General features: G+C 33.1%; 1 protein-coding gene across 1 annotated transcript; it reads left to right on the top strand.

Moving 5' to 3' along the window:
- Positions 1–4,284: 4,284 nt before the first annotated feature.
- Positions 4,285–21,723, top strand: LOC128207329 (disintegrin and metalloproteinase domain-containing protein 7-like). Its single transcript, XM_052910182.1, has 13 exons — positions 4,285–4,379; positions 8,812–9,188; positions 9,386–9,521; positions 11,066–11,232; positions 13,630–13,707; positions 14,338–14,498; positions 15,372–15,406; positions 15,747–15,861; positions 16,355–16,510; positions 17,587–17,725; positions 20,183–20,299; positions 20,592–20,685; positions 21,381–21,723. Exons 1-13 carry the CDS (start codon positions 4,310–4,312, stop codon positions 21,503–21,505), a joined length of 1,770 nt encoding a protein of 589 aa, XP_052766142.1. The 5' UTR covers positions 4,285–4,309; the 3' UTR covers positions 21,506–21,723.
- The last annotated feature ends 1,692 nt before the right edge of the window (positions 21,724–23,415 follow it).

A 23,415-nucleotide genomic window follows, 5' to 3' on the forward strand; every position in this document is an offset into this window, starting at 1 on the left:
TATAGATATAATTCAAAGATATAGATATAACTATAGATATAACTCAAAGATATAGATATAACTCAATAGATATAACTCAAAGATATAGATATAACTCAAAGATATAGATATAACTCAAAGATATAGATATAACTATAGATGTAACTCAAAGATATAGATATAACTCAAAGATATAGATATAACTATAGATATAACTCAAAGATATATATATAACTCAAAGATATAGATACAACTCAAAGATATAGATATAACTATAGATATAACTCAAAGATATAGATATAACTCAAAGATATAGATATAACTATAGATATAACTCAAAGATATAGATATAACTCAAAGATATAGATATAACTATAGATATAACTCAAAGATATAGATATAACTCAAAGATATAGATATAACTATAGATATAACTCAAAGATATAGATATAACTCAAAGATATAGATATAACTCAAAGATATAGATATAACTATAGATGTAACTCAAAGATATAGATATAACTCAAAGATATAGATATAACTATAGATATAACTCAAATATATAGATATAACTCAAAGATATAGATATAACTCAAAGCTATAGATATAACTGAAAGATATAGATGTAACTCAAAGATATAGATGTAACTCAAAGATATAGATATAACTCAAAGATATAGATATAACTCAAAATTGTGTGGTTATTAAACTAGCAGAGAAACTTGCAAACTTTTTTATGCTATAGTCAGGGTGAGGAATCACGTGACATTAAAGGGGCTCTCACATGCGTCACAACCAATGTAAACAAACAAGTTAGTGACGTTAATTTCTAAATAACTTTTTCGATAGAAAAGATATGAACATATTTCTTAGTAAATAAAATACTAAACATGTTATTTTCTGCTTCTACACGTGTATCTTTTTTAGATACGCTTGTAATTTAATGAAACAATCCTTGGCCAAAATTTCATTTTGACGAAAACGTGCCTATAATGAATCAGATGTGGTTTAACTCTTATTTCCGAGCGTATTTATTATTCTAATACAATTATGCTGGAAACGCATTGCCTACATATACGCAACCGTTCAATTAATATTGCTTAGTGTTCCTTTAGAATAGAATACCATTTAAGCTGATGTTAGGGAAGGTCTTGCATTTCTTGCAATAAAGGATCTCAATCTATCCGATACTGCATTTGCCAATACATTGGTTGTTTTCTTTGTGCTCGAAGGATCACTCTTTCAGATAGAATTCATTTATACTCTATCTCTTTTTTATATCATTGATACAAAACGCTTCATTTTTTTATATTTTATCTCCGTTTTAACATTGTATAAGATTGTACATATTTTGGCAATGTTTACCGTTGTACCATATACACATTGTGTAGAACGAAATCACAACGAAAAGTGTTTGGCCTGTAATCACTGTGTCATTTAATAATATCACAATAAGTGTTTGGCCTGTAATCACTGTGTCATTTAACAATATCACAATAGTGTTTGGCCTGTAATCACTGTGTCATTTAACAATATCACAATAAGTGTTTGGCCTGTAATCACTGTGTCATTTAACAATATCACAATAAGTGTTTGACCTGTAATCACTGTGTCATTTAACAGTATCACAATACGTGTTTGACCTCTAATCACTGTGTCATTTAACAGTATCACAATAAGTGCTTGACCTCTTATCACTGTGTCATTTAACAAAATCACAATAAGTGTTTGACCTCTTATCACTGTGTCATTTAACAATATCACAATAAGTGTTTGACCTCTAATCACTGTGTCATTTAACAATATCACAATAAGTGTTTGACCTCTAATCACACTGTCATTTAACAATATCCCAATAAGAGTTTGACCTGTAATCACCGTGTCATTTAACAATATCACAATTAGTGTTTGACCTGTAATCACCGTGTCATTTAACAATATCACAATAAGTGTTAACCTGTAATCACCGTGTCATTTAACAATATCACAATAAGTGTTTGACCTCTTGTCACTGTGTCATTTAACAATATCACAATAAGTGTTTGACCTCTAATCACTGTGTCATTTAACAATATCACAATAAGTGTTTGACCTCTAATCACCGTGTCATTTAACAATATCACAATAAGTGTTTGACCTCTTGTCACTGTGTCATTTAACAATATCACAATAAGTGTTTGACCTCTAATCACTGAGTCATTTAACAATATCACAATAAGTGTTTGACCTCTAATCACCGTGTCATTTAACAGTATCACAATAAGTGTTTGACCTCTAATCACCGTGTCATTTAACAATATCACAATAAGTGTTTGACCTCTAATCACTGTGTCATTTAACAATATCACAATAAGTGTTTGACCTCTAATCACCGTGTCATTTAACAATATCACAATAAGTGTTTGACCTCTAATCACCGTGTCATTTAACAATATCACAATAAGTGTTTGACCTCTAATCACCGTGTCATTTAACAACATCACAATAAGTGTTTGACCTCTAATCACTCTGTCATTTAACAATATCACAATAAGTGTTTGACCTCTAATCACTGTGTCATTTAACAATATCACAATAAGTGTTTGACCTTTAATCACGGTGTCATTTAACAATATCACAATAAGTGTTTGACCTCTAAATAGGTGTTTGACCTGTGATCTGTGTCCTTAAACGATATCCATAAAAGTGTTTGGCCTTTAATCACTCTTCATTAAATCATCAGTGTTTGGTTTATGGGATTTTCCGTGGGTTTCTCCTTTTCATCCTTGGAAGTACAGGACATATATAGAAGCCAACTATAATACACTTTAAGTACCATTCTAAGACGGAAATTTATCACCATGCACACCACTAGTTATACAAAACGTTATGGTGAGTTTAAAACACAACAAAACAAAACAAAACATACAGTTGACAACTGTCTTTTAATTTATGTAATAATACCGTGAACTATAGGTATAACGAAGCGACAATTGACAAAGCATTTTTCTGTAGAGTAAAGCATATACGTATATCCATTGGAAACTATTCATGCCAAGTCTTTCTTAGGCTTCACTTTCTTCGGGGATATCGGGGTGTCTTGTCAGAACTTAGGTAATGTTCAACCTTTATCGCTGTTTTTTTTCTCTTTAACCGAGTGTAAGGTGTGTTGTTGGTTTTACGAGAACAAACTATTTTTTTTACCAATAGGTCGAATTACATACATAGATGTATAGCATACAAGGCAAGGTTCCAAGAATTGGCTTGTTTTTAAATATTACTATGCGTTCGCAATTTTCAACCTTTTCCCACAAATCCACATGGTTTTAAAATAGAAAACCACACAATTCCGAGAGGGCGTTCAAAACAATATATATATCTATTAAGTGTAAAAAATATGTTATTGTTGCTGATAATTCTAAAAGTTCAAATCACTTGTATTGAATTGTAATATGATGCATACGCTCTCTCTATTAACTAACTATACCTTTGCGATGCTCAAATAGGGGACGATTTTAAGATGTGGTAATATAAAACTCAGTTTCAGCTCTAAATAACCTGCAGTTTGATATATAATTAATAAAATATCATAATCATTCTTTTGATATACTACTGGAAATCAATTAAAGGAGCGCAAATAATTTTATTGTCAATAATTCATTAAAGCATGCTATATAAGTTTCGATATCAAATGACAATGGTACTCAAAATACTTAAGAATTGCAATCGCACGCCAAAAATGCGCTTACAAAGACGTCACATTAAGGTAGTATATTAAACACATTTAATAAAATGAGGAAGTAACATTAAAAGATTCCATTCATAATGTCTGTTAAGTATTCCACATTTCACTGATCAAAGACAACATAGTCGGAAACTGTTATGTTGCGGTAATAGGACAGCAATATCCTGTTTTTCGAAACCGCTGACTTTCCGCAAGAGCAATTACGATCCAGCAACAATTAATTCCATATTTAGATAGCAAAACCGTTATTCATGCAACCTATTAAGAACAGTGGTAATTTCAAGTTATTTATTTCCATAATTACCCCATTCTGATTAAAATTTCCATTAATCATATGTCTGATAAAACAACAATTTCCAATATCGGAAAAAATCCTTCCGCGACAACCAGTTTGCGATGGTCAACTCCCCCGCAAAACGTTGAAACCAATGGCGCCGCACATCACCGTTTTCTTCTGAAACTCGATGGCTCGATGGTGCGCCAATATATGAACCAACACCAATAACAGTATCTCTGATTAAGCTTCTGTTATTTCTTACGCCACTATGTTGATAGGTGAAGCGAAGGCTTCTACGGGCAAATTTTGGAATAGCAGTTCTCGTAAAAATGGGACTTAGTGATAATTGTGTACTTCTATGTATTCTTATACCTGCTATGCAATGTGGGAAATATACTGGTGAGAACTATATAACTCTATAAACTTAAAGAATAATTTGTAAATGTATTTAACAAATTTCGATTGTAAACATTTTTGAATATTTTTATTCTAAATATATTTCCTCACAAACATGTAATATAGCCCAGTTCTTTGTATGATAAAATACTTAAAGGAAATAATAATTTTTCGGAATTCACAATTTTCAAGATGAAATTTCAAATTTAAATATTATTTAAACATTAAATAGAAATGGAAACTATATTCAAGCATTATTGTAATTTAATCAACAAGCGCAATTTATTAAAAACAATGTAAATGTTTTCATAGCTACTTAAAACATCTGTTAAACAAAATACATTCTTAAATGTGTTTATTTGTTGAAGCATGGTAGTAGTTTTAAATTGAAAGTATCAAACACGAGTTTATTTTTCATACTATTTTTTTTAAATCTTTCCATAAGCCATGACATATAATTTATTAACATGATATGTAAATGTGGACTTCGATAAGAGAGATTCAAAAGTAAGCGCATTTTTAAAGAGAGATTATTCGGAGCAAAGAAAACGTATAAAGTATAAAAAACCCCACAGACTTTGATAGTATGAGACTATTCATTGACACTGAAGGGATTGAACAGGTTACAACACAGCTACAACAATTTAGTTTGTGACAAAATGAAAAGGGTGGATCAAATAGGAATATTTTTTTAAATGAACAGCTCACATACACGAAAACACTAACATCTTGGGTACTGCCTCTGCACTGTATGTGGATTTTGTAATATAATTATAAGCATATCGTAAACATACAATCGGAATTAGGACATATTTGTTACGTTATTCGGACTGGTTGAACTCATTTACGAGATACTCTTCACCTGCGGTTACGAAACATTCCCTGCACGCCAAGTAACCCGTACATTTCGCGTTGAATTATTTTTTGCAACACCTTTCCTTCTCACATTTTTTTAGACCAAACAATATGGCATCTTTGTCGTTTAAATTAACACATATAAGTCTTTGTATGTATTGACTCCACTGTCATTGTCAAACGATAATGAGATAGTTTGTAGTTTGGCCTTAACAGTTTAATACCACAGTTACATAACATAACATAACATAACATAATTAAAGGACATATCATCTATTGCCAAAATGCAAAACATATGAAATAAATCATATAAAACAAATCATCGTGAAGAGCAAAGACATAGTCAATAGAGAAGTATACTATATATCATATCAATTCTCAACATAATTAGGTTCTCGATCGTAACAAAAATGCATGATATAGATATTTACTAACACAGTGCATAGTTTTTCCGCTGTCTGAGGACAAAAGGGTAATAAATTTTTGTTTTGTTGGCCAATGGCAAAAGTATGGTTTAAAGAATTGTTTTGGCCTTACCACAGTTACATTGCTGCCATTTGTTCACGTGTAACTTTCTGTTCAATTAATGTTTCTGCATACCGCACCTATTAACAGTCTTTCTTTTGCAGTTCACTCTGTCCATGTACTTAATGGATTGCAGATACGACCTATTAACATGAACAATATTATAATACATGTGTAAAAGGAGTGAAAATTGAAGATATTATTTAAGATTTAATAGTTGTGAGTTATCAAGTGGATACTTATAGATAGATAGAATACTGGTCTAAGGTTATTTATACTTTAATTGGCTTAAAACTCCAGAGTAGTTTAAGAACACGAATTCTGATTTTCAAAGCCTCAAGCCCGATAAGAGGCTGCCTGGACCACGAGGGGCCATAATGCGCAATCAATTCAAAAACGCGTTCCTCCCGCACATATAATTGGTGAATCTGACTAATAGCCAATCTTATGGTTTCTTACAAAACGCTCACTCTGAAACATTAGGATATAAAAAGATACACTTTCAAGTGTAAAACATTCTTTCAAATGATGTTACAATACCCCACACCATCTTTTAAAAGCAAAATTAACACATTTACATCAATCTTAAAGCTATCTTGTTAATATTGCTTACACCAACAGTCATATTTATTTGTGGCCAATGTCAGTCGACTTTTGCCTGAAGAAATTAAAATAGACATATTCCTAAAATTTCAATTAATTCAAAATATTTAACTTTAAACTTTGACCTCTACATCAAACGATACAGAATCCGACTTCTATGTGTCAGTAACATATTACACCTCCAATATACTTTGTTATAAATTTTCACATAATCATAAATTGTAATGTTATAATACAGACTACAGTTTGTTGACCTTACTTGTAAATGTATCAATATTGTGCAAATTAGTATTAATATTTTTCTACTTATAAAAGGCCACATTGTAAGTAGGATGTTTTTTTTATTGTTTTATAATGATGCCATACTGTGTCACAACCTTCTTAAAATAAAAAAAGTTATTATTATTACCATTATTATTTCAATTATTATTATTAGTATTTTTAAAAATTGTAAGTTTTAACCATTTTTTTGAGAGGCGTTGATTTGAAACATGCGTGGGCGAATCAAATAAACCAGCTGACATTTATTTGTTTTTGGAACACTAGTTAATTAAAGGTTTACCGTTGATAACAACTTTAATGTCTGTTTGAGCCATAAAATACAATGCTAAATCACATCATAACTTACCTAATAGAGGGCGGTCACAGAATTTATCATTATATTTCAACAATACCAACACATTTTTCTTGTTTATAGCAACCAATTACCGTTTTTAACTATGATTCAACCGAAAACAAACATAACTTTACACAAATATAAAGTCTGATTGCCAGTTAGGTAATATATCATATAAAGCTGTTAATTGTGTAATTCCATAACTAGAACATGAATTGTTGTTTGGGGTGCATCGTCGGTTGCCCACGTTAGCTAATTACTCTATGTTTTATAGTAGATGATTAAATGATAACGCATTTTACGCTGTGAGTTCCGACAATAGCCAGGAACAATGCATATATACATCATATTCATTGCATAGAATAAAGAAATCATTTCGATTAAGATCAGATCTAGCACTCTTCCGTGCTGCACCCTTATCTGCATGCATGTCTGGACACTTGTCAGAGAATGTTTGGAAAAATTATTTTCGTAGCAAATAACACATTTTTTTTATTTTCTGCATTTCGCTTCCTCCGCCATTCATAAAATTCGCCAAATATTGAAAAACTAGGATCTCTCGCTTATGTTCTAGTATCATAAAAGCCGATCGCTCTTCTGTATCCATTTTCCCATGAAATTTACTTAAGATGGAGAAGTCTATCAGAGAATTGGAGATGGTGAAGGTGCAGAAGACGGTTTTAAGCTTGTGTGTGTATGTTTTGGTCACGTTAGATGTGACAATTCATGGTCTGCCAATGGCAGTATAGTATACGCATTGTCTAAACGGAAACATTAATGAAAAGACATTGGCAAAATTTAGATTGTGACAAAATGTTTAAAAAAAAAATGCATGATGGGGTATTGCTCATTACTGGTAATTGAACTCATTGGTAGCAAGGTGACATTATTTAAGAAATTTGGGCATATTTTTAACGTAACATATGTTATCTAAATATACATAATATAGTCATAATATTATGATTCGTCGAACAAAATGAACAACATATTTTCAGTTGATGCATACATTTACCCATTTTTAAAGTGACACTCGTATTTAAAATCAATACATGCTTATGTATTACAAACATAACTTTTGAGTGATAAACCTTTAACTACCTACTAAAGAATGCATTTATGCAAAATATTAATTAATGATAACAAGAGTATAACCGTGTATTTGAATGCTGAAAACGCACAAATGTTAACTGATTGGTGAGTGCTAAATGCTTCACAGTGATCAACTAGCGTCTCATAAGGAAGAAATGACGAGTTTTCTGCACCTTTCTTTCAAATTAAACAGGTATCCTTCATAAGAACCATTGTTTTAGATATTTATTCATCCTTTTCAGTAAATTAAAAAAAAGTGGTACATCTTATTTGGGAGTAAGAGTCCATCTTTAGATAACGATGTAGATGACAAACATATAAGCCTATCCGCAAAATTTGTGTACATTATTACTGAACCAAAAATAATTTTATTTGACGTATGGAACAAAGCATCTCGCCATACAAAAATAAGCATCTATAAGCTCGTTCCATATATGTGACCATTGTGTTCGTTACGTAAGAGTAAAAATAACTGTTGAAATATGTTAAATTAACATGCGAATAGTTTTTCATGCGCTTGGTAGTCAGTTGATTGTATTCCTTGTCTTGTGTGTTATTTGTTGATTGCCTGTTTGACCTTTATCCTTGCAATTAAACAAGGTCGTTTTAATTTGGATTGCTGTGCTTGTTCCTAAAGCCTTCATAGAATAAATGAAGTTAGGGAGTTGACATATTCAGCAAGAAAAAAAAACGAATTTACATGTTAAATACGATTAATATTATGTTGCTATTACTTTATCATTCAAGACGTGACACGTTTGAGAGGAGACCTTGACGCATTTCTTGCAAACAATTCGGGCCTGCAGTTACTCCTTGGCAATTTCCTTACAGAACCCTCGCCTCGAAAACAGGTCTTCAGGAGCAACCACTTCAATAAACTCCTCATGCTGAAGTCTGCTGTTGCAGAAATTTTAAAGGAGCACGACGCTATTGCCCATAAATATATGCCTTATTTTACTAGCCAACACTACTTAAAGAGAGACGAAACGAGTTTTCAAGGAAGCCAACGTTTCGTTAATGTTTTGAAAACAAACTTTGGGGACTTTGGTAACACAGCGCATTTTGATGGACATCAAAGAAAGAAATACCAGCGTAACTTCTCCTATAATACTTCAGTTCAAAAGGTATGTTAGTAATTGAGCGAGTTAACCAAAACAAAAACAAAACATGCACATTGACAATTTGACAAGTATTTTGACATTTAGAAAGACAAATATAATGTCAAGTTTATAATTATGTAAATAATTATGTAAATATATATATATAAACAATATTTTTTTCATCATCATTACATTGATAGTATGACCATGTTGTTTTTCAGATTGACTGGCAGCCAACTGCAAATCATCTATTTCAGAAGCTTGCTTTGTCTGTGATATTTAGCTTTTTGGCTAAACACAATGCAACTGCACCGAGTTCCACAACTGTTCCAAGTTTGAACCCTGTCTCCCGACCATGTAAGATCCGTCATATAAACTGGTGTTCTGACAGTTCCGATTATACGTACTAATTGCACTAATTGTTCACAGCATTATACCGTTTTTGTAAGTTTATACTCGTCCATTTGTATACTAATCAATCATATATTGGTATAAAAGAGAAGCATTATACATATAGTGATGTTACGATAAATGATAATATGATATTAGTTGAATCACTAAACACTTAACCAGATATCACACGTTAATGTTGTCACTTGTTATTCGAGCTATCTTCGTTAATTGAAAGATGATAATATGAACGATTCTTTAGCAATGTCAATCTCAATTATCTTTGCAATGGTTTTAACCATCACGTACATTTATTAAAATGGAAATCTTTACCATACGAATACTGTTTTCCATGAAGTTAATCCTTAATAAGAAAAATATGAATAACCAAATAAGAACTACCTAGAAATGAAATTCAGCATCATTTCAATTCAACTTATCAAATTGAACTAATGAACATTACTATAAAATTTCCTGACCGACTACGGATTTTAGTACTTGTCTTTAGAAACGGTCATGATTGTTATGGTGGGCAACCAAAAAAAATGAATAAATTTGGTACCTTAACCCTTGCTTATTCTTTATGAAAAAAACTATATTTACAACAATGGGTATCAAGCTGAATAAGGCAGGTTTTGAAATTAATTGTTTCAATGCATTTAAGTGTATATGCCCGAGAACTATCAAACTCAGTATTCAAACTATCAGCAAATGCATGTGCTTTGCAAACATACATCACAATATGTATGAATAATGCACCAGTAATTTGTAACCCTGCGGGGACGAACTGATGGTTAAACCCCGGCCAAATACCCCCACACCCAGAGACTCTATATAAGGCCCAATCTCCGCTAAATTTGGCGCTATGACAAAACCACCGCGGTCACCCGGCCCTGCGGGGGCACCTGGAATGTAAGAACACGGCCCTTTTCCCCGGCTATCCCCGGTATACCCCCGGACCTGGGGGGGGGGGCGTGGTTACAATTGACTGGTGCATAAGAGGAAAGTATACGCTTTTTGAACCACTCTTAATATTTGAAAAGTCAGTTCAACCTTTTAAAGACGGTTTAGTTTCACCACGCCATTCTTGCGGGCGTTATGTATTTAGACAGTTCAATTAAAAACAACACAAACTGTGCATGTATTTGGTGCGTAGTTAAAGCCACGATCATTTGATGCTTCAAAATTTGAAACACGAAGTTCGTTCGCAAATAGTAATATAAGACATCGGTTAATATATTTTCGTATTACAAAATATATTATTGATATCAATTTATGTTCAGAATACTTTGTTTTTAGTCCCATATATTTCCCCATTTGATTCATGAAGAGAGTCGAGCTTAACAGCAGCCAATTTGTCTAATATTCTTTCACAAGAAACAGCTTGTATTGCTAGCCATATACGAGTTTGACGGCTTGTGACTTATTTGTAAGTAGTTCGTGTTGCAGATATACATTATCGTAGCCATTTATAGCTCCATGCTCTACTGATGTTTGTTTTCACTTTTCAGATCTGTTTTCACGCTTGATTAAACGGGTCGATCCAGTGAAAGCTGATATAGAATTGATGATTGTCGTTGACCGATCCATTTATATGCGATATCTTTCAAATAGTGGTTATTCTGCTGAAATTGCAAAATCCAAATTGTACCAGTACCTTAGTATTCTCATAGAATTGGTAAGTTAATTTAAGTTTAATACTGTTTTATTCACGATATCGAACATGAATAATCATATTTATCATGTGTTTCCAGTCCGGATCGAAAAAAACAAACCGTGGACGCGAACTAAATCCTACACAAATTGCGTTTTTTGACGATAATTGTTTTTATTTTGATATATTTCATGAAGAAATATATATTCGATCGCGCTTTGTTGAAATGCCGTAATTTAAGTTTCATAAACTATATAATAAAATAATTTATAGGTGGCGCGTTGCTGTGCATGACTTAAATCTGGCAATGGTAGTACCAGACGTAATTTTCCAGCACGGCCAAATTCACCGGAACTGCTTGACCAATCTAGAACCTTTCCATCCAAACTGTAACATACGATCTGATGCTGATAAACACTTTACTTAGAAATTATTTAATACTGATCTCATGATTGCAAGTATTCCCATTTTTCTTTACACCTTTCCGCTTACGGTCGTTATTCAGATCTTTAAACTGATCGACATTTGTTTGAAAATTTAATTTACCAAATCGAAAATGCATACATATTTGATAAATCTTAATATAAAAGTGAAAAAGCTTCACTTTTATATTAAGAACTATCAAATATGTATGCATTTGGATGAATTATATATCAAGTGCCATTTATTCCTGAAGATAGGCTGGTTCAATAATAGATAAACAACAATTACATATGGAAAATTACGATGAAAAGAAATAAGAAAGAAAACTTTGCTTTTATTACATGCAAAATGTGACTTATACTTAAGACCAGTGTCTTTAAAAATGAAACAACACATTATTTTTAACAACGATCTTGCTCTTCATTTGAATGAAAACAAAAGGTGGGGCCTGTCGGTGCGGCTGGCTATCTGATTAATTAATTGGTACATGAAACATTCTATCTTGGAAAGGATCAACGAAGGAGATTGGCGTTTATATGTCGTATTGCCAGGAATCTTTAATTAACGGTTGGTTAGGAAAGGTTTCCAAATAAACTGCCATACACCATTGAAGTTTATCGACCTAGGTCTACAAAAGTGTGACTATGATTGTTAGCAAACTTTGTGAGTTAAAGCTTTGGATAGAATATATTTGCTATATTCACACAAATAATATATACGGGTTGCCTTCTACATCTACACAAAGGAGATCACGAAGATAGCTGTGTTCTAAAGTATATTCACTTAGCCTAAAACGTTATACATAACATTTTGAATATTGACAACGTGTTTCAATATTGACACATTCCGATAGGATCATAAGTTGTGTTTATTTTGTTACATAACACATGATACATATTGATGTCTCAGTGGTCCAGCGGCTATTAATTTCGAATTCACGGGCTCGAATCCTGTTCCTGAACAATGCCTTTTTAAACAATTTGACTTTGTTGTTTTGTTATTTACAAAATTTATATTATCATGAAAATGATTAATAATGTTTCGAAAATATTATATTTTATATTTGATTCATTTTCACACCTGATGGGCTTTCAAAAAGTGAGGGTGCTTTAAATGTATATACATAGTTAGTCTCTAGATTAAAGGCTTGGCGTTAATGATGTTTTATAGACAAGGAATTCTTTATGGCAGAGCTTGAAATAGCATCTAAAGTATGCTATCTATTATTGGAATCATTTGAAAATTTAATAATATTGCATGTCTTTCATGTAAATATCAAATGTTTAACATGGCAAATGAAAACAATTTGACAAGTTCAGAATAACAAATGCATCTTGTTTTTTTATTGGGATATTTTGAAATGAAAATAGAATTATATGTCTTTAATGTAAAAAGTATATTATTGAATGGAAACCTGAATTACATTCTTTGACTTTTGACATTTGTAAATAACAGAAAAAATGAAGTTCAGAAATATTTTACTAGTTTAAAAAAACAATACATTTACGCCAAATCAAAAGCGTTAACTGATGCATCGATCAGCCGGCAAATTGGGTAAGACACAGAGGTGAATGAAATTAATCAAACACTTATGATATGAATCAACTGCCGCCTGACCTTTTATGTCGCCTCCGTAGCATGGCAGACTCATAGGGTACGGCTTCGGCGTCCGTGCTCATCGCGCGTCGTCAGTTCGACCCACAGCCAGATAACTTTATTTACTCTGTACTTATGGCCCATAAACTGTCAAAGATAAACTTTATTTACATTATTCTCTCCCTTACTTGGTCATTTTTTTCGAATCATAACCACGCTTGTTGCTCATGATTTAAATTTTGACCTGTGATAACATAAATGCAATTTTACTACAAACCGTGGTCAGAAATCAAAATGTTACTAACAAAAAAACTATTAACAGTTACCTTCTTTCTTTTACAAACCATGTGACCATTTCAACGTCCTACTAAGTGCTGATTAATTGTAAAACTTTTTTTTCAGGTCAACCAGAGATTTGAAAATATTCAAGACACTGGTTTCTCTATTCGTGTTCACGTCTGTGATATACTTACTGCAAAGGTATTGCATATTTATAACATTCACAGTTATGTTGTATAACTACATTTAAAGCGTGTATAAATATAACCGGTTAGGAAGTTTTCAAATGTTATCAGTTTTTACCATGTTGTTGGTTATTGTTTGTTTTGTGTCCTATGTATTTGGCGTTGACCCTGTGTCATTAAACGGGGTTTATGTTTAAAAGTTCGATAACTGTGCTTGTTTCTGTAGTTATTCATATACATATTGATTAAAAGATAAGAATATAACCACTTAGATACACTTCCGTTCATATAGATGAGAAACATATAACAATGTAAAATACAGCAACATGCACAGGAGCCAAACCCTGTTTAAAAGCATTAATCTGAGGACCAACAGACACTTAATTGTTCAAGGCGAGGGGCACACAATGTACTAACAACCCATATCACTACATGTTTGGGGTCATCGCCTTGGAAACAGACAGCAAAACCCGATTTTTCTTGGGGTATGAACTAGTTAAAGGAAAAAACAACACAAAACATGGTTTATTTTTTGATGTTTCGAATACTGGGCTTGTCCCTGTAGTTTTCATTGTATTATTTACATTATTTACATGGATAATCGTAAACTTGTCAATCCATACCATGTATTACCTATTTACTTTAGACGCGACGTGAGATAGCCTGGTTCGAAGGCATGACTCGCTGGTCGGAGACGTCTGGAAATCATGTGGTTAGCGCTACCAGGGCGTTGAAAAGGTTTCAAAGATGGCTGAAACGTTCCAGAAAGATCCTTCCCAAATATGATCATGCTGTATTTATGTCAAGGTATAATTGTTTGTGCGATATATTATATACATTCATATAACTATTATCAAGTTGACAACATGGAATACCATAGCCGTGTGTGTTCGAAATATTTTACAAGTGCACTAAAACTATTATTTACATTTCTTTATTACAAAGTATCAAACTATGTGAGATCGATTATTCAAGTACTTAAAATCATAATCTACCATATTGAAAAAGGTTAAATACTGCTTGGAAACGAATTAAGCAAAGAGTATTCATCTGTCAGTTAAGTACAATCACCCTAACACTGTCATTTAACAGCGAGGATAAATTGTACCGTCACAAAATCCGTTTTTAACAGTTAGTTTTTTTGCACTTCAAAGGGTTTCATTTGTAACGTTGCTGTTCTTGGAAATGACGTAGTTTAAAACTATGCTTTAATTGGTTGGTTGAGGCAGCAAAACCAATTCAAACTGTACATGTACGGATGCTTTGCGCGGGTATGAGCCCGTCTCTTTCGTAGTTTGTGTTCATGGTGATGCGCCAAAGTATATGCCAAATAGCTGATGACCGCATTCATTTTCATTGATGTTGGAAGGTGATAATAAAACAAAATTGTTAAAATTCTCCCGCATTTGTAAAACAATCTTAATTCAACAAATGTATTATGTAAAACTGGATGTAGAATATTTAACAATGTTACTTATGTGTTTATTTTGTTTGAATATATCTGCTTGAATTGTTTATTTCATGCCATATGTTCTAATATAGATATTTGGATAAAATGGAACTTGAAACGTAGTTAGAACGAATAAACAAAAATGAAAGATAATGGTATAGGTATTCGATTTGTTGTTGTCTCCTTATCCCGAGTTGATTATGTAAATACATATTAAGTTTGTATTTCAGTTACATTTTGAGCAAAAAGAGGAGAAAAGCTGAGGGTAAGACGAATAAAAAATTTCTCCAAAAACGTTGATTCGAAACATGTTCTATATTCGGCAATAAGTTCGCAGCTTTCGAAAAAAACATCGTTACTTAAATTAGTAATCGAACATTGAAATATTTATCATTTAAAAAATAAAGATAAAAAGTTCTGAATAAACTATTGATTTCTTTGCGGCGTTTTGTTTTACTAAATATGGTGGTATTAGTATTATGAAAACAAATGTTTTACAATATCTTAAAGTATCTTATTTTCATTTCATTCATTTGGATAACTGCAATACACATTTCTTTTTTACAAACACTTTAACTTGATAACATATAGTGTGTGTATTTTAGGTTACGCCTACATTGGCACTATGTGCGAAGTGGCTTCTGGCAAGTCCGCGTCCATTGTCCAGGACGAAGGGGATTTTGTTTCTGCTGGAGTTATTGCTCACGAATTGGCTCATAGGTAAATACATCACAAGGCAAGAAAAACATAGGTAAATACATCACAGTGAAGTATGACTTACTTTAAATACATCATAGGGCAAACATGACATATCTATAAATACATCACAGGGCAAACATGACATATCTATAAATACATCACAGGGCAGAGATGACATATATAAATAAATACATCACAGGGCAAACATGACATATCTATTAATACATTACATGGCAAACATGACATATCTATAAATACATTACAGGGCAAGTATAACATAGGGCAAGATATGGGAGAAATATGAAATATTTATTATATAATCTCAATTGTTCATATATTCTTCAGCAGCAAATAATGTCTGCAGTTAGTTAGTAAAATGTTCAACTTAAAAGACATACCACTTGACCATTCACAAGTAAATTATCATTTAAGATAAGGCATGGGATCTTAGTAAATATGGATTTTACGTTTTAAATTTAGCGGTAACACGTTGCACACGTTTAACACATTTCAGTTTAGGAGTTGATCACGATGGTGTTGGAAACAACTACGCATGCCCTGCTGCCAACAACAATATCATGGCACCCCAGACCTCTGACAATCCTGCGGTGTCGTCCAACATTTACCACTTCTCCTTATGTTCCGTGATGCAACTAAAGACATTCGTGCAGTAAACATCAAGTTTAGCATTATTCTCACACTGGTGTAATATTCATAAAAACACCGATACTAATTATGTTTATTTGTACACTACGTCCAACATTTATCTTTCCCTTAATTAGTTATTGTATCGCAACATTATTGGTTTGGTATCATTTTATGGTACGAAAATGGAATCATATTTTCTAATTATAATAGTGAGTACTTGTTCAAACGGAGTATACATTACAACTTTTATTAAACATGGAATGATAGTTACTCGTTTAATTGGTACTAGATGTAACAAGCCTTTTCACAGAAATCGTACATCTGTATTCTCCATACAGAATTGTATACATTTCTTAACACTTTTAATTATTGCTTAGTGTCTTGAAATACAACCTCCTTTGATAAACAGAGATTCATTTCAAGGTATCTGATCTTGTAGTCATAAGTTTAAACACATCTATTAATTTAAATAAAATACATAAATAAACGCACAATGTACAAAACAAATATCGTACATGATATGCCGGAATGAATTGGAAGACAAGCATTATAATTGCTTGTATGAGTTCTTTTTCATGTTAAGTTTATAAGAGTATGGACTGAATTACAGCTAGGTCTTCACAATCCTTACAAAATGGATGTGTTTCTGCAAACCTTTCACAATCGTTTTTAAGGCTTATATATTCATTGTTTTGTTATAAAAACCGGGATTGGAACTTAGACGTTGAAACTATATGTGAATCTCCTTTAAAACATTGATGCAATTTGCTATTTGAAGCCTGGAGTAAGACTTTTATAGTCGAATGGGGACGTTAATTTAGATGAAGGATACACATTTAACTAAGTATTCTGAGTATCGTGAGAAATGTTTAGCTGTTTTGATTTTCATATTAATTTACTCACAACCATTCAGAGACCATATTGTATAATATTCTATTGTGTTGCCTTTGTTTGAATGAAGAAATTACAAATTACGAACTCTGTTTATTTTTATACGCTATATATAGTGCACTTCCTTCGCTATGAGCTATAAAGAAATTAAATAAAAGGCATGATCACGTTATTAAATTGCAGTACAAAGAGTGTTTCACTTTTCAGATCACCGAGAGCGAGTTGCCTCCTTAATAGTCCAAGGAAGCTTTTAACGTACAACATGAAACGTGACCCCCCAGGGAAAGTTTTCGATGCGAATGAACAATGTCAGCTCGCTATTTCAGAGACCTCTCAGTTCTGTGATGTGAGTACACACATGTTTTTCATACTTAATAACTTAAGATAAATGGGTGCAATGTTATAATCGAGTATATATATATATCGATTGATTTTTACTGGTGTATGGCAAGTTCCATATATAGCACTATGCCCTTCGTATCATCCCGAGGCCCTGATAGCACTTAGCCTGCGTTTTAGCCCAGCTTGAAAGCGGCCAAAGATAGAGGCTTAAGCAGAGTTCATTGTCCTATGTGCCATTAACGTGTGCCTGTAAACAGGTTTAATTTTTGAATTTTCGACTACTCGGATTGTCATTTTAATATGCTACGGTATGGCTCAAAATAGAATCATTATCTTTTTTCAGATTCGGTAACGGCTATGAATTTGCACTGTGTGAAATCGGTACAATGTCCGTTTTCATGAGGCTTTTAAATGGCTATAAATTTTCACTTATGGTTATTTTCCCAATTTCATATTTTGCTTGCCATGGGTAAAGCCGAAACAACAAAGAATGTTTGTAACGTAATCTATAGAATTGAAATTGGTTATTACATTAAACTTGGGAAGAGTGGTTCAATTGTCTGGAGGTTTACAATAAGCTATTTATAAACACTTTCGGGCGATTTTATAATTTGTTTTTTTCCTCAATTTGAACAGTTTATAAAACTGAAACATATCAATTAGTTACAAAGCTATGGGTGTGTTAGGTTTTCGTTAGTAATAATTAATTATAATGAGTAGAACGTGCTATTCACCTATATTACAGACTTTTTTGCAAGCTAACTGTTTTTGTGGCGGATATGTGGTCTAGCAGATTCGTTTCCCCGCCGCAACATTAAGAAAATACTAATCATCTTCCGGGAGGGACGTTAAATGGGGGTCCCGTGTGAGTGTTTTACACAGATGCACGTTAAAGAACCAGGGTAGCTCTAACCAGGGCTACAATCTGTCTGTGTACTATGCTCCAAAAAACTTAAATGACTAAAAACTTTATCGCAATACTCGTCGAATGGGCCTTGGTCAAGTGCGAGCGTAAATAAGCTTACACACACACACACACACTTAGTGTTTTATTGTATATTGAATGATTATCACAGCTGTTAATAATTGTTAAGAACAAGGACGTTAATATGTGACTAATAAGAAGAATATGTAATTGATGAATATTTCTTCAGAGAGGTTATGACTCTGTTAGGTTAGTGATCGCCTTCCAGAACTCCGCCAAATTGTATTTGATTTCAAAGCCTTTTTTCTAATGAATTTGTGGGAAACGACCATATTAATTCGACATCTATCGACACTTCCGTGACATTTTCATTTTAAAAAACACTTAAAACTAAGGTGGCCATCTCCAATTTTGAGTTTGCATTATACCTTGAATGGGCACGTTATGTGTTTTTGGATAGTTTCCGGATTAAATTAGATTGATAATTATCTATAAATGGACCTTTACACAAATGTAACAATGCACATAAATTAGCAATTCGAGATAATGAAATGAGAAATTAAATAAATTTTGAGCTATGAGATACAATACTGTATTGCTCTGAATAGATTAGATTGACCTGGAGTGTTAACGAGCAGATTTTTCATTTCTTTAAGTTAACATCGGATAAAGTTGCACATTGCAAACCAATATTGTCTACTAGCAGTTATACACAAGCTGCAAATTTTAATACTATGAAACAGATGACTTACTTTTTGTGCCAACCTTTCAAATCGGTCATAAACAAATCGGCTATCAATGTTTTATAATGAGTAAAGTGGTAATCTCAATCTACCAGATTGATTCAACATTGACTCGGCGGGTGAGAGACATTTAACATCAGATGACGTCCATCGCTGTAAAACTGACATTAAGTAACGAATATGCTTTCCAAAATAGATACAACTAATATATATATAGCAACAGCACCATCCATCAGTAGTTGCGGGAAACGTAATTTAAACAAACGCTTTTGGAACGGGTTAATTTACTACATAACTATTCTCCTTATGGTGATTTCATAATAGTTTGAGCTCTATCCACTTTTCAAAAAGTAGGTCATAAAACTGCATGTTTTGAGAAGGTCAAACATGACGTTAAAACATCTGTACATGATTTTCATTGCGCAATCGAGTAAGATAGGTTAGTTTCATTATAAAATTGCTACAATGACAATTAAGTGAAAATTCTAATTAGAATTTCGTATGATGCGTTCCTTAAATAACAAATCAGGGATAATAATAATGTTATTAATTTTCTTGGGCTTTGCGTAGTACAATATACATACATTCCAACCTTTAACTAAATAGCTAAAAGGAATTTATTTATATCAATTATATTTTAAGGCTTTTTCTTACTCAAATTTTAATGGTGTCTGCAAAACAACGATTTGCAATCCTATTGTACATATGTCCCAACTAACGTAAAAGTATATTTGGTTCACGTCATGAGATACTATAGTGTACCCATTTCAATTCGGGCCATTTTAAATTTCAGACTGGTTCTCGCCTCGAGACGGTGTGTGAGAGACTATGGTGTACCAGTCCAGGTAACATGTGTCTTACTTCCAACAGACTCGTAGCCCTTCCTGGTACGACTTGCGGGACAGGAAAGGTATGATGTTGAAAACTATCAAAGCCAAGACTATTAAAGAAGAGCATGATGTTGTAAGTTTTAAAATTAATTTTAAGGTAAACTTTCGAAATAAAGTAGGTGTGTTCAGCTTTTATATGTATGTTTATATTAAGATATTATCTGCTGTGAAGCAATTGTTGAGTTTCTACGACGCTCAAAATATCCCCGAAAGTCCTTCACTCAGTAATATGAAGCACGTGTTTCCAACGCTGCGCAATATGTGTCTGTATTTCATCAGTATACTTTTCAAATATGTCTGTACGTATTTAAGCACTGCGAGATGGGTAAATGTGTCGCTCTGAGAAGGACTTTTGTATCCCCATTCCAGTCAGTGCGTGTTGATGCCAGCTCCTTATACAGAAACAGTGCGTATTATCCCATTTTGTCTTAAATTTGAAACAAAATCAAAAGACATTCTTAAATTTCAAGCGCGAGCCCGAGAGGTCGTTGCTATCTTTGTCTATTTTATCTGGCAACATGTGAAGAAAGTTCCAAGTGAATATCAGTTTTTTTGTAATGACTTATGGTAATGTGTATGCCATCGATTCCAGCTATCACAATACTTCTATGTAGTGTTTGCGTCGGGAATAGGCGGCCACCTAAAATGGCATCAATTGATATATAAACTTTGGTTAGATCAAATGAGCCCTGATATGAAACATAAACTGTTTTTACTTACATACATATAGTGCGTATCATACTCCGTGCTATATCTAAAATAAAGGCATACTATTGATCATTTACTTTAAATTGAAGTTAGAGTATTCAGGTGTCTAAAGATGAATATTTGAATGTTGAATATCAATTTCAACAATTTAAGTACCTATTGTTTTTACTGAAAGGGGGCAGTCCAAGCATTACGTTGCTTTAATTATTTTTGGCATTGCTGTTTATAATAGATGGATTAACTGAAGATCAGACTTCTGGATTTATTTTTAATTTTCGACTAATGGCCTTGTCCCTGCATTTTCCATTGTATTATTAAGTTGTACTATATTGGTACGGGCTATGTTGTTCATTAGGTTTAGTTATTATAGAATCGAATCTTGAATTATTTCAGCCGATTGCCCATTTGAACCCACTCGATGCCGCTTCATTGTTAAAGCCTCTCCAAAACTGTGCACCATGGAACGCTACCAGAAATACTGCTGCAAGTCATGCAGCAAATCGTTAACACAGGACTAACCTCTGATCGACTATAAACATGATTAACCAACTTAACCTTAAGGTTTGATGTGATACGGCTATTGAAGAGGAGTCGACATTTGTGTTGGTGAGGCAGTGGGAGGACAAAGACATTTACATGGTGCTAGATAGATTAAAGATAAGTTAAGCTTCGGTGCAACAAGATGAAACGAACACACACCGGAAATGGTCGAGAATCACGTTCAATCACATAAAGACTCTTTTCATTAGATGGTTCTCGTTGAATAAACTGGCATGGTTGAGATTTAGCTTTGTCATTATATACAATAAGTAAACTCATAGGCGACATGTTTGTTGACAGTTTGAAGGTAACCATACCTTGCTTATCATTTCAGAAACGTATATACATAGGATTCTCATTAATTTTGTTAATTATAATAGGGATGGTATGAATTGGATTAATGAACATAGTCCAGCAGAATAGACAAGGAATCGTTGTCGGATTATTAAATAAAAATCAACAGCAAACAATAATTATAGTAAATTATATATGAAGATCATATACAATGTTTACCCAAATGATATCTAAAATAATTATTTAGCAGTTCGAAAAAGAGTTATCGTGTGTTTTGGTCGTTTATTAGAGGATCACAACGTTTCCGTGGCTTCTGATTAAAAAAGCAAATCATTCAATCAACAAACACGTCTGTTCGAGCCCATGTTTCAGCGCACAGACCCTAAACATAACATGTCCAACACAAATATATATGGGCCTGTAAATCAATTTTGTAAAAGCAATCTTTAATAACTCAAAACAAGTCCGACCTAAGACGAAATCAGTGATGTCTTAATACACAATCACCTATAAAGAAATAACGACCGACTTTCGGGAGCACAAAAACATCGAAATAAAGAAAATAACCACATATAGTCATCGAGGAACACACATGTGCATCCTGACGCCCAGCTTTATTTTCAAAATTCACCGTGATTCAAGTATATAAAAACACAAAAAGCGGACAATGATGGTACGATTTTGCCCTTCTGAATATGATTCCCTAGTCACGTCTTTAGCTGCACAAAGCGGCGGCGAATGCATACTTTTTTTGGTGTGGATGTCGCAGAGGTGTCGATAGATGTCGAATTAATAAGGAGACATCTCGCAAATCCTCGGGGAGTGCCCACGTTAATTTGAAACTCACCCGTAAATTGGCGTACACCGTGCCGCATATTGTCGTATATTCTCGCCTGCCTTGGTTGTCAAAAACTTAGTGCCGAATCAATGAGATAAAATACGACACAAGGCGAATTGCATACGGTGTATTGCGACATAAGGTGCTGAGTGATGGTGGACATCTTCGTTTTCGACATCTTCGCAACGATGACCGAGGGTTCTTCAAGTATCTTACTAGTTCAATACTCTTTAAGAAATGTGCATCGTGTTATGCACTCATTATCGACACATATGAATCGAGTAAATTAATATCAGAGCCCCCTACCATTTTGTACTATTTTAGTTTTTTTTTTTGTGAAATTGATGAACTCTAATTTGCATTGCGGTATATTATTAAGTCGCAATAATACCGCACTCATTTCACATCGTATCGCTTCTTATCATAAGTGTCGATCTCATGTGTCCAACAACAGGTAAATAACAGCACATTGGAGATATTTTTTAGAGCAGTTACGTAAGTTATTCTCTGCGCCATCTCGTAAGACTGACGTGCGAAGTCCTGAATACTAAGGAATTTCATACAATCTTTGGGTCATCTAAATCCCTCAGAATCGTAGGAATTTTACAAGATAGTTCAACGATTGTCCTATGTTAAACCAACGATGCTTCATGGCAGGTTCCAACATCGTACGTCTTTTCTGAGACTGTCGAGGGTTATTCATACATATGTAATTCTATATTACGATTTGATTTTGACAGCCTCGACCTATATTTT

This window comes from Mya arenaria, chromosome 11, assembly GCF_026914265.1.
Source record: "Mya arenaria isolate MELC-2E11 chromosome 11, ASM2691426v1".
NCBI classification, from domain to species: Eukaryota; Metazoa; Mollusca; class Bivalvia; order Myida; family Myidae; genus Mya; species Mya arenaria.

Bases quoted from the DNA above. Each gene is read 5' to 3' on its own strand.
- LOC128207329 (XM_052910182.1), top strand. From the start codon at position 4,310: ATGGGACTTAGTGATAATTGTGTACTTCTATGTATTCTTATACCTGCT. The intron at 9,522-11,065 runs GTAAGATCCGTC...TTCACTTTTCAG, and splicing joins GAACCCTGTCTCCCGACCAT to ATCTGTTTTCACGCTTGATT. The intron at 15,862-16,354 runs GTAAATACATCA...AACACATTTCAG, and splicing joins GCTCACGAATTGGCTCATAG to TTTAGGAGTTGATCACGATG.